This window comes from Parambassis ranga, chromosome 1, assembly GCF_900634625.1.
Source record: "Parambassis ranga chromosome 1, fParRan2.1, whole genome shotgun sequence".
Classification (NCBI taxonomy): Eukaryota; Metazoa; Chordata; class Actinopteri; family Ambassidae; genus Parambassis; species Parambassis ranga.
This window is the reverse complement of record NC_041022.1, coordinates 16,385,887-16,398,172: the sequence shown is the minus strand read 5'-3', so window position 1 is coordinate 16,398,172 and position 12,286 is coordinate 16,385,887. Positions and strand designations below refer to the sequence as shown.

The 12,286-nt window shown below is 39.7% G+C and overlaps 1 protein-coding gene across 1 annotated transcript; it reads left to right on the top strand.

Moving 5' to 3' along the window:
- Window positions 1-7,397: 7,397 nt before the first annotated feature.
- On the top strand, window positions 7,398-9,217 carry helt (helt bHLH transcription factor). Its single transcript, XM_028414794.1, has 4 exons — window positions 7,398-7,564; window positions 8,127-8,231; window positions 8,443-8,539; window positions 8,742-9,217. The coding sequence occupies exons 1-4, from the start codon at window positions 7,538-7,540 to the stop codon at window positions 9,215-9,217; spliced, it is 705 nt and encodes a 234-aa protein (XP_028270595.1). The 5' UTR covers window positions 7,398-7,537.
- The last annotated feature ends 3,069 nt before the right edge of the window (window positions 9,218-12,286 follow it).

Genomic DNA, 12,286 nt, shown 5'->3' with positions numbered 1-12,286 from the left:
ATCATATAACACTGGCTATGTTATTCATCATTGATACCTGAAGGGGGCCCCTCAATTAAATAACCTGTAATATGTTAGGTCTCCTCCCTGTGCCTGTGTGGGTTTTCTCTGGGTACTCCGGCTTCCTCCCACATTCTAAAAACGTGCTTGTTAGGTCAACTGCTTACTCTAAATTGCCCATAGGTGTGAGTGTGAGTGTGAATTGTTTGTCTTTGTATGTTGTCCTGTGATGGCCTGGTGATCTGTCCAGGGTGTACCCCGCCTCTCACCCGTAGTTAGCTGGGATAGGCTCCAGCCCCCTGTGACCCTGCACTGCAGGACAAAGCGGGTTAATGGATGATGGATGGATGTCTCATCTCATATAGGACCAATCAATCACATACCATGGGTTATGATATTCACTTCTGATACTTGGCCTTATAGGACTTTTTTTTCTCAGGGGCCATTGACCCCATAATCTATCCCTGATTTAACTGCGGCTATGCACCTCACATGGTCCTCTGAATTATACACAGGTAACTAAATGCACTGAAAGATTTCATTGGCTGCAAAAAAAGGCAAAGCATCATATTATTGATTATTGTCCCCACTGTGTCACCTTGGGGATATTTATAGTTTAACCCTCATGCGTTGTTCGGGACATTTTTGTCCTCTGAGAGAAATTTTTCTGTTTATTTTGGCCATAACTTTGTCAATATGTGGACAAATTGAATCATTTTTCCTCAATAAGCTTAATTTTACATAAATTTTGTTAATATGATTTTAAAATTTTTCATAGGTCAACGGTACACTGTGGGCAAATTTTACCCCCTAATGTGTTGTTCGGGGACAATAACGTCCCCTAACTTTAACGGTTTTAAAAATATATTAGATAAATATTTTTTTGAAATTTTTTTGCATAGACCTTTTAATTAACTTCAGTTCTAATCAACAGTAGTGAAAAAAATCATTTTCCCCCAGGATTTTAACCCTTTAATCACCAATTTTATAAGGGGTGGTGCTGAAAATTGGAAAAAAAAACACACAAAATGGCTCATTTTTAATAGAAAAGGTGAATGTGGACTGGATTCTTTTTAACCTTTATTATAGTCTTGGTCATGTCAAACATCAGTAAAAAAATTGACTTTATTGCATTATTAGTTTTTGCACAGCACTGGATTTTCTTTTTTTCTCCCATTTTGTCCCATAGACTTACATTATAAACACACTTTTTTTGACTGCACAGCCATGGCACTAAATAATCATGCATTCTTGATTGTTGGTGGTTTACCCTGTTGGTAGGAGGTAACATTTGTGATTTTTACAGTTAACAACTTAATTACCATATTAACCCTTTACCTGCAGGCCTGTGCTCATGTACTGTAGTTTCTGGCTTAAGTATATGGAGTTATAGGGAGTATTTTAGCACATAATTGTGTGTCTACACACTGTGTGTGTATGTTAGAGAGGAAGAGAGCCATTTGCACACTGTCAGGGAAGGAAAGTCAGGAAAATAAAGTTACTAAGTAAGTGAAGTGTACCTAATTCAGACGTACAACGGCAATGCATAAGCATGTAAAATGAAAACATCCAGGAGTTCTGGCGTCTGAAGTTGTGGATGGGTAAAATAGCTGTTTTTTTTTTTTTTTTAGCTTTCGGAAAACACGTCCTCCAGTAGAGTGACTTTACTTTTAGGTTAGTGTCTCAGTTGAGATCACTGAATTAGTCTAAGTGAGGTCTAAGTGCCCCTTTTCCATGGTGTGTTGCGCTCCACACGACCATACGTACATGTGCATGTTACTAAATAGACACCATAGATAGATAACTTGATAACATAATAAATAATCATTGACTAACCAAATCTAATCTACAGTTTAGTCCCCTACTAAAATTAGTATTAAAAGTAGTTTAGTAAAGTAAAGTAAAGTAAATTTGTTGCAGCCCTAAAAGTAAGTGCCGGGCCCTTTGATGCTGAGAGGTTCAGACTAAACAAAACAAAAACACTAGTGGACTTGCATGCATCCTCCTGGTCATTTAATGGTGACAAGAGCAGCAAGCAGCATGAAGAGAGGATTCACCTGTGCATGAGTGAAGGATTCACTTGTGAACGAATGAAGGATTCGCTTGTGAACAAGTGACGGATCTACTTGTGCAGCCTTCACAGCTTCACAGCCTGGCCCTTCATAGAGCCAGGCTGCACAATCATTTCCAGAGATTGTGCACAAGTGAATCCTCTCTTCATGTTGCTTTCTGCTCTTCTCACCATCAAATGACCACAAGGTCACATGTAAGACCACTTGCCTTTTTGTTTTGTTTAGTCTGCACCTGTAGACATCAAAGGGCCACACGTGCATAGCAACACTTTCTTTGTTTTTGTTTACTATGAAGACTCTGTGGTTGTGTGTACTCACAGACAACAAGATCAGTGTGCAAATGGCTCTCTTCCTCTCTAACATACACACACAGTGTGTAGACACACAATTATGTGCTAAAATACTCCCTATAACTCCATATACAAGCCAGAAACTACACTACATGAGCACAGGCCTGCAGGTAAAGGGTTAATATGGTAATTAAGTTGTTAACTGTAAAAATCACAAATTTTACCTCCTACCAACAGGGTAAACCACCAACAATCAAGAATGCATGATTATGTAGTGCCATGGCTGTGCAGTCAAAAAAAGTGTGTTTATAATGTAAGTCTATGGGACAAAATGGGAGAAAAAAAGAAAATCCAGTGCTGTGCAAAAACTAATAATGCAATCAAGTCAATTTTTTTACTGATGTTTGACATGACCAAGACTGTAATAAAGGTTCAAAAGAATCCAGTCCACATTCACCTTTTCTATTAAAAATGAGCCATTTTGTGTGTTTTTTTTTCAATTTTCAGCACCACCCCTTATAAAATTGGTGATTAAAGGGTTAAAATCCTGGGGGAAAATGATTTTTTCACTACTGTTGATTAGAACTGAAGTTAATTAAAAGGTCTATGCAAAAAAATTTCAAAAAAATATTTATCTAATATATTTTTAAAACCGTTAAAGTTAGGGGACGTTTTTGTCCCCGAACAACACATTAGGGTAGTGTTTGCGAACAATGCATGAGGGTTAATACATGTAAGTCCTCTTCACAAACGAGCAGACAGTTTTGTCTGACATGAGCTCATTCCTGCCTCCTACACACGCTGACAGATATGGTTATTTATGACCCGTTCAAAAACAAAAGTGACTTTTGTTTTAAAGTACATAAAAACCCAAATAGCAATTGACTCTTTTAGTTTAGAAATGTCACATTTACCCCAAAAATTCCACTGTAAGGAGAGAAACAGAGAAAAGACAATAGACACAGAAGACGTTTTCTTAATGTTAAGCCTTGTATTTTATTCCTGCATCTGGGCCTACACGAATATGATAACTCTACTACTGAAGCAACTTTATGACTGCTACAGGAAAATACATGTTAGTTGGAACCAAGTGAATTATTTGCATATTTCACTTGTTACACTGCAGACAAGTTTATTAATAAAAACTGAGAGATTTTTGAAAAAATTCAAAAACGTGAATCAAATTTTGTTCTTCATACATCCAGTGACCCCTCACATTCAACTTGTGACCAAGGAGGGCACCAGACCCATAGGTTGTAAGCCCCTGGACTAAAATACTGACCTATATATAACATGGTTAAAACTGGCTCAGCCAGCCACAGCTGTAACATGCTGCCTCAGCACTGGCCACACTGTGATATAAATATATCAGCCATGTTCAGTAGGATATTTTATTTGTAGACGAGTATTTACACTGGTCTTTACTGTCTTTACTGTCATAGGATCTCTGTACTTCTGTATATCACACATGCAACAGTCACATGTTGCAGTAAAGAGAAGGCAGAGAAGAAAGTCTTCTGTTAGGCATTTAAAAAATGTTACAGTCAAATTATGCAGGACACAGAGCCTACAGGAAAACATGCAGGAGCAAAGGGAAACAGCATATTAGGATTTCCTGATGCTCCACTGAGCAGGATGGAAGGATTCAAGAAATTTAGACAAAGGACAAAAATTATGGTCATGTGTCTGTATCTTTATTTAATAACTAAAATATTACATTTACATATAATAATACATCAATTTTATGCACAATTGTTACAGAGTTTGTCTTTTAAAGGTGCTTATAATTTGATTACATATGTTTATATTAAACCTTTACTTAACTTGCATATCACTGTAGTTCCTAAAATATACCACAAGAGGGAGCACCTAAACAAGATTGAAGTCCTGAATTTAAAAACTTTACATTAATCTAAATCATGTCCAACAACGTTGTATATGTACACATAGAAATATGCTGAACAAAACAACAGTTTATCATGAATCAGTGATGATTTTAAACAAATTTATTTTAGATTTTTTAATGGGACAAATCATTATTTTGGTCTCTGACATACATGATAGCTGCATTTATATAGTTCTCATATCGTCCATTTCACAAGAGCCTGTCTCAGTGTAATAATCTGTAAGGATTTAAGATGTTTAGAGGCTTAGGTAAGGTTTTATATACAGTTTTACTGCTGTGTAGCTAAATGTTGTAAGAAGTAAAAGAACCTGCTCGCATCTTCACTAGTTTTAATGAGTTAACACTTAAATAGTCCTTTTTTTTGTTTTTCAAAGTATCTGCTGAACCATGGTCGCTCTGATGATTTCCATGGGCTCAGTGGGACCGTGTGAACCACTGCAGTTCAGGCTGAGGGTGGCGCACCGAGCTAAAGGATTGTGTTTGGGACCCTCAGAGGTCACCACGGGTCAGAGCGCAGCGCCTGACAACACACAGTCCACAGCGGCTGCTGCTGCTGCAAATTACACTACATGACTGGAGGCTTATTCATGTGTTCCTGTAACAGGCTGCTGATGTTATGGTGATTAGACTGGAGATTAAAACATACAAATGAACACCAAGCCAATGCACTTATTAGTCAGTTTGAAACATTCATAATAAACTCTTATTGTTATGCATGCATTTGAATTTGGCTAAAAAATCAGTTCAGAACTAAAACTTCTGTTTAACTGTGAAAAATTCATGTAAAATCCAATTTTCACAAACTTTAATGTTCACTTGAATAAATAAAACAGATATAATAGGCAGCAGGTATACCTGCAAGAATGCCAATAAAGTGGGAGAACAATAATATTATACTGTTGGCTTAAAGCACATACAGCAGTAGACTATATACAGAAATATTCAAAGGATGTATGAGCTACTGTGTGACCACTCTGTGGTTGTTGCAGCTGGTTTCCTCTTCACTAAAACACCACAGAAATAACCCACAGTCAGGTATTTTGCATGAGATTTGACATTCTATTCATTCTGTTACTGTTCAACTGTTAAACAGACAGTGGCATGTTATATTTTACTTATTTACTTCCTGTAAAAAACGTCATAAAGTAAAGAGAATAAAACAGTCATTCATTTTATATAGAGATGTGTGCTATTATTTTACTGCTCCTAGAAAATTTAAAGTCGAACATTTAATATTTGTTTTATTGTGATATGTCTGCTGCCAAACCAGGAACTGTTCAATGAAAATGCAGCTTTTAAGTCACTGTAACGCTGCCAAGCATGAAGGAACTCTGTAAGTAAAATGCGCACAGGCAGTGATCACAGCTTTTACAAAGAAAACATGAAATCTTCATACTTGTGTTGAAACTTAATCTGAAGACCGTGATGACATAATTTTATTGAACAGAGGATTTATTGGGAATTACAGATGCTGAAACTCACGGAGTCGTCCTGACGCAACTTTTGGCGCTGCAAAGTCTGTCAGCAAAAACTTCCAGTATTTAATTCAGTTTAAAAAAAAAGAAAAAAAAGAAACAATACACAAGTGCCTCAATATTTCAAAGGACAAACACATAAAAAGTGTTAAAAACTCCACACTCAAGTAATTGGATTTTATGCCCCCGTCCCGCTCGCTCGCGCTTTTCTCTCCATGGTGCTCTAAAAACTCTCCAAAGGCCTTCAGATGTCTTGTGAGCTTTTCTTTCTCAATCTCCGCTGCTTTTAATTCTTCGACATCGCTCACAGGATCAAATATATCCACGCACGGGGAAAGTTTTGAGATTAAAACGTGCTCAGTGAGAAAAAGAAAAAGAAAGAAAGAAGTGGAGCAAAGAGTTGTGGCGCATGGGAGCAGTTTGAATCTGTGAGAAGGAGCGCACACAATAAACCTGTTGTTAACCTTGCTGTGAAAATATGTTTGAAGAAAACAGCCAATTGTTGTATGAAATGTATTCAAGTATAAAATAATGCCCTTTGTTTGGGGGGAAAAACTTGAGCAATGTGAGGGTACAAAAGTCCCCTGTGGCATTTACTAGCACCCTTTGTGCTGTTTGCGCTTTGGCGTCTCCACTTGGCGCATTACCCAGGCCCCTTTAAACGCGATTGTTTCTTTCTTTCTAATGACATTTACCGGATCAAAACATGCTGTTAATTCGATCAGAAAGCTTCACCCTTCATAACAATGGCAGTATAATTTCTCCCAAAGTTTGTTAAGTTGACCGAAATTAGGCAAATGAATAGGGGTCTCCAGGCTACCCATCTTGCAGGTGACGGGGAATAATGCGCGTTCACACCAGCTGCATTCTTCTTTATTTCTCCCTTTCTTTCACAGCATTATTAAAATTTAGGCCAATGAAACTATTCATTCGAGTGAATAGACATTTTCTTATAGGATAATAGGATACAAATTGAGCCTCTCCAAAGAGTCTCCAGTGGTGGGTAACCCTCGTGTGCCAGAGGCTGCTGGAGACGCTGGCCTTGACGCAGACGACGCTCGTGTGCCAGGGCTAATCACACACCTGCCGAGGAGTCCAACAAAATAAAGAATGTAAACAAAAAGCTTGCCATCTCTCATAAAAGATGGACGTGTCACCAAGTCGTGTGAGAAACGCCGAGAACAAACGGGGGGACTCCGTCTCCAAAAGATCTCCCCTGAACTTGGCGGAACAGCCTATTAAAGGCTTACTTAATTACTCTAATGACACTGGACAGGCCTTAAACCTCGGACCGGGCTTGGATGAGAGTTAAGATCGCTTGCTGGGATTTGTAAACAGGCGATCGTGTGAGAAACGCGAGATGGAAGAGAAAGGGTTTCTTTTCTCACCGGCTTTGTTTTCAGTGCGCACAGTGCGCCCCGCCGGATCAGGCGATCCCAACGCTCAGTTCTTATTTCCCGCCTGGGTTGTTACTATGCAAATAATATTCCAAAAGTAATCACGTGTCTTTTGAACAGCCACGTGGATTAACAAAGCAGGTTTGCCCCCCTGCTAGCCCATGGCTTTAGATTTTTACTATTTCTTTAACTGATCCTAAATGCACACATTTTACCCAATACATGGCTCTAATCCCATGGAATAATTTACACCATGAATGCCAGAGTCTCTCGGATGGTCCCTATTTAAGGCTCAGCGTTCCCCTCGCACCTCAGTCTGCTTCATCATCTTCCAGAGCAGCACATCTTTCCAACTTTCAGCTGAACTATTTTTAAGAAGTTTATCAGGAATTCGTCGATGGCATCTAAAATGAAGGACAGGAAGGTATGCGCTCCATGTGCGCTCTGCATTTTGAGGACTGAACTATTTTGAGAACATGGCACCTTTGAGACTTTTGAGTTACATTTTGGAAATTTGAACATGAGCTATTCTTAAGAAACTTCTGTTTGGAGTGTTTTCTACGCTAGTGGACTTAAATTATTTTGTGCACCAGTTTGCGGTGCGCCTGTACCATAACTGCTGCGCACAGTCTATAAGAAAAGACTAAATTTCCCTTTACGCAACAGTTGGTGACAAGAAAGTAATCTGTCATTTACAAACTCATACAATGAGTTAAATTGGTAAAGTGGTGTGTTAACCGCACTCGGTGGCGCCTCGGAGTAAAAAACGCGGCCAGGAGCGCAGATGCCTGTTGCGCGCTCTAGAGCAGCTGAGCGCGCTGCGCGCAAAACTCGCCAGGTGCTAAGCGCGCTCAGTACAGTTTCCAACTTCTTTTGGCGCTGCAAAGAAGGGAATTTTAGTTTTCTCTCGTCTGTGTTTGGCAAATATCACGACTGTTTCCGCTCAGCTGATTCCTCTTCTCATGCTCTGTCTCTTGTTTTCACAGAGAACTCCAATCTCTCACAAAGTCATCGAGAAAAGAAGAAGGGACCGAATTAATCGCTGCTTAAATGAACTTGGAAAAACAGTACCGATGGCACTGGCTAAACAGGTACTAATACAATTAAATACAATTGCTGCAATATTACGATTGTAAACCCCACCCCCCCCCAGTAATTTCGTGTTAGCCTTATAACTTATAACACAAATCACATAATTATTAATATAAAAAACCATCAATGTTTATCAGACAATCTGGTCCTGTTTTTCAGTGAAACATTTTTCAGTGTTTGATTTTTGTATATATATTTTTTTTTTTGCAGAACTCTGGAAAACTGGAGAAAGCTGAAATTTTGGAGATGACCGTTCAGTACCTGCGAGCGCTCCACTCAGCAGATTTTCCCCGCGGGAGAGAAAAAGGTCAGTAATCTTTGTCTCTCTCCCTTTATGCATCACATCGACATTGTTCTGGGAGGAACGTTAAATGCTTCCTACATGCTGATTGCGTAACATATAATTCAACTTAACTTCGGTGTAGTGTTTTACTTTAAGTCCAGCTTTACGCACCAGCCAGACAGCAAAGCTGATTGATTGTAACGACGCTTCCTTTGGTTTATTTCAGGTGAACTTCTCGCTGAATTTGCAAACTACTTTCACTACGGATACCACGAGTGCATGAAGAACCTGGTGCATTACCTGACCACAGAGGACAGAGCTGAAACCAAAGACATCAAGTACGCACGGATCCTCGCCTTCTTGCAGTCAAAGTCTCGTGTAGTCACGGAGCCTGTGTTCGGCTCTGTAGGTACGCTGCCAGAACCGTCTGACTACCTCAACCAGCTGCACTCCTCCCCGGAGCACCAAAGCCACAGCCCCTCTGACTCCGTGTACCAGCAGAGCCCCCCGGGCCACTTCTCCTGGCACAGCTCGGCCCGCAGCCCGGGCATCTCGTACCCAACAGTGCCACTCTCTGCGCACACGCAGCAGCACGGTGGATACTTGTCGCCGGTGCAGGGACTCGATCACCACTATTTCAACTTCCTCGGTCACACGCACGCAAACACGTTTAGTTTGCACAGTGCGCAGCACGCAATGTAAATCAATCTGCTTTGTTTTGTTGTTTTTATTTATATTGTCTAGATCGTGTACATGCTGTGAATAAATACAATATTTCTGACTACAAATCTGCTGGTTTTGTCTTCATTTGCGTCTCTCTGAGGGCGTAAATCCACAGCAATGCACGCAAATGTAGGTTTTTTCTCTTATAGATGCAGAAGAAAAAAATAATAAGAAAAATATACATTTCAATGCACGTGAAGATTTGATCCTGTTCCATATGAAAGTAGAAAAGTGTCAAAAACAACACTTATCACCTCCAGTTGATCTTTTATGGCATAAGAAGCTGAATAAGTTTTGACATGGGAGATGACGGTGGAAGATAGGGCCTGAAAAATAAAAAAAATATTCATATTTGTGCAATAATTGAAGCCATAATAAAAATGCTACACAACCCAAAAACAAATCTTCAACTTGTCCACAGAAAAGCTGTTTAAGGGCTGAGCTGTGGGTTGTGATGGGTGACACAGTGGGTCACACACGGGGCAGACATGAGCCTGATTCCCACAGGGGCCACCCGCTCCTCATCTAACCAAACCTACACTTAACCAAACCAAACACCCCCCCCCCCCTATTAGGAGTCAAATCTGCTGTTTTATAACAGCTCCATAAAGTAACAGAAAATCAAATAAAACAGATATGTCCTGTATCATTTCACTCTCTGCAGACAAGTTCAAGAATAGAAGTTGTCTCTCCTCTGAACTTTAGCCAAGTTTTTCTATTTCCATATATTTAGGCAAATGAGGTTTACTATTCATCAGGATTAAAGAGGGATAGAACCCACCCTGGTTAAAAGTTGGTGCTTATTTACATGCAAAATCAATTTTTTTTGTTAGTAAAACATGCACAATTAGTGGTTTTGTTAGTGAAACATGGTGAGACCAAGACGGCATCAATGATGTTATTAAAACAAATCTTACATATACTGATTCAGAAGCATCACTTTTTGAAGTCACCAGCTGAAACAGGTTCTCTCTCTCTCCCTCCATCAGAATAACAACTAACTCAGATCAAATGAGGTTTGTTTTTGGCAAGTTTGTAGCATCTGCAATACATAACCACAGCATCTCAATAAATGCAATAAACTGCTCCCAGGCACCTTCTGTTCGCCTTTTCTTTAAGAACTCTGGATTGCACAAAATAGACAGAGAATGGGGGAAACCATGTTGTTTTTTAAACCAAGGAGCTCCATTGTGGATCATCTGAAAAGGAAAACGATCTCTGAGTCCTTGTGCTTCATCCTTGAGTGATTGCGAAGAAAAATAATCAACACCATGAAATCAAAGTTTCTTTCTGAGAGGGGAGCAAGAAAACACTCCTCACTTTATTTAGCTGGAATCAACACACACACACACACACACACGTTACTCTCTCCTCTTAGGGCACTTGTGCTGAAGGATGTGGAGTTGAGGTGTGCAGGTGTCCTGACGTATGCTGACATGTGAGGACAGATAGGATGGATGTCAGACTCATTCCTCTGTGGATGGGTGGGTGATGGACGGATGGATAAGCCCACATTAATCGCCTGGATGGCTGGATAAACCCACATTAACCAGCCTCTGACCAAAGGGACAAGCAACAAGGGAGCCAATGAAAGAAATGAAAGACAGTGTCCACGCAGATGGAAAAGTGACAATACGATAAAAGAGAAAAGGCTTCTGGAAGAAATACTTGGATCCCTGCAGCCTCCATATTGGTTTAAATCCTGACACTAAACAGGAAAGAAAGACTCACGTTCAGCCAGATGAGAAAGATTTAGCAACAGCATATCACATGAATAATAATAAATTGAACAAGAATAAAAACCATTTATTGTCATGTAAAATGAGTTGGAGAATGTTGATCTTTCACATTAATATCACATGCTGAACATTAACAATCCACTCTTTCAAAGAAAATGATTCATCATTGGGACGTCAAAGAAAAACTCAGCTGGAAGCAGATCTTGCACTTAAACTTTGATAAGAGTAAGTCAGGTGAGTTTATAAGGGAGAAAACAAATCTCAATTTAAGGGAAGAGTGACATCATAAAGGAAAGTCTGCATTATAAATTATTATAATAATAATATAATTATTTGTCTCATAGTCCTTCTATTACTGTACCAGTTACACCAATATAGTGACAATTTTTCCAACATCACAACTTCTGGAAAATAAGTTTTGTTTCCTCTTAAACATCCCAAATAAAACTAGATGAGAACTATAAACAAGGAGGAAGGAGTCAATCGAGGATAAAGTCTGCCTGTTGATTTTAACTTAACTTATTTTAAAGGACAGCAGATAAACGACACACATGTTTCTGAGGTGAAATGTGGTCAGTCCATCATTAGTCAAGTTATCAATTCAAAATGTATATATATATACATTTTTGATATATATCAAACTGTGTTACTGTTCCTTAAGTGGATCACAAACCCTAAAGGTTTAAAACACTTTTTATCATGAACAACATGATGTCAGAACAAACAAAATACTTTTTTCTTAAAAAAAAGCTTCTGCTTGATCTTAGCAGCTGTAGGAGCACTGAAATCAGACTTAGCTAAGCTCTCAGAGTTTAACAGCAAATCTCCTGTTGTAGTGTGTGTGTGTGTGTGTGAGGGTTACAGTCGTGCTTTTGGGAGTGAAGCCAAAGAGGTACACAAGCTGTGAGAAATCCAACAGTCGGTGCTGGTTTGTAATCAAAGTGCTCCAGTGGCATCGGATCTCAGCCAGCTCACCTCAGGATGGTCGTCTGATCTACAGCATGAAAAGACAGCGACAGGAACGGGGGAGGAGAGGGAGAGAGAGGGATTCTTAAGTCTAAGAGAAGGGGGAAGAGGGATGATCATTCCCACAACAGATAGCACTATCTCACAGGGTTTAAAGGGCCCCCTTTCTGTACCCCCCCCCCCCCTCCCTCCCTCCCCCCCTCACCAATAATGCCAAAACTTGGCAGCCAACCCAGCACATGAGCAACAGTTTCCCATCAGAGAGAGGCAGCCATCCTACTGCCTTGGCACCAGCGATGTCTGAAGAATGACGGCCACTGTAAGACGAGAGCAGACATGAATG

What these genes read in the sequence shown, in the direction of transcription:
- helt (XM_028414794.1), top strand. Translation starts at nt 7,538, where the DNA reads ATGGCATCTAAAATGAAGGACAGGAAG. An exon ending in CTAAAATGAAGGACAGGAAG is followed by an intron (nt 7,565 to 8,126) that starts GTATGCGCTCCA and finishes TTGTTTTCACAG; the next exon opens with AGAACTCCAATCTCTCACAA. An exon ending in CGATGGCACTGGCTAAACAG is followed by an intron (nt 8,232 to 8,442) that starts GTACTAATACAA and finishes TTTTTTTTGCAG; the next exon opens with AACTCTGGAAAACTGGAGAA.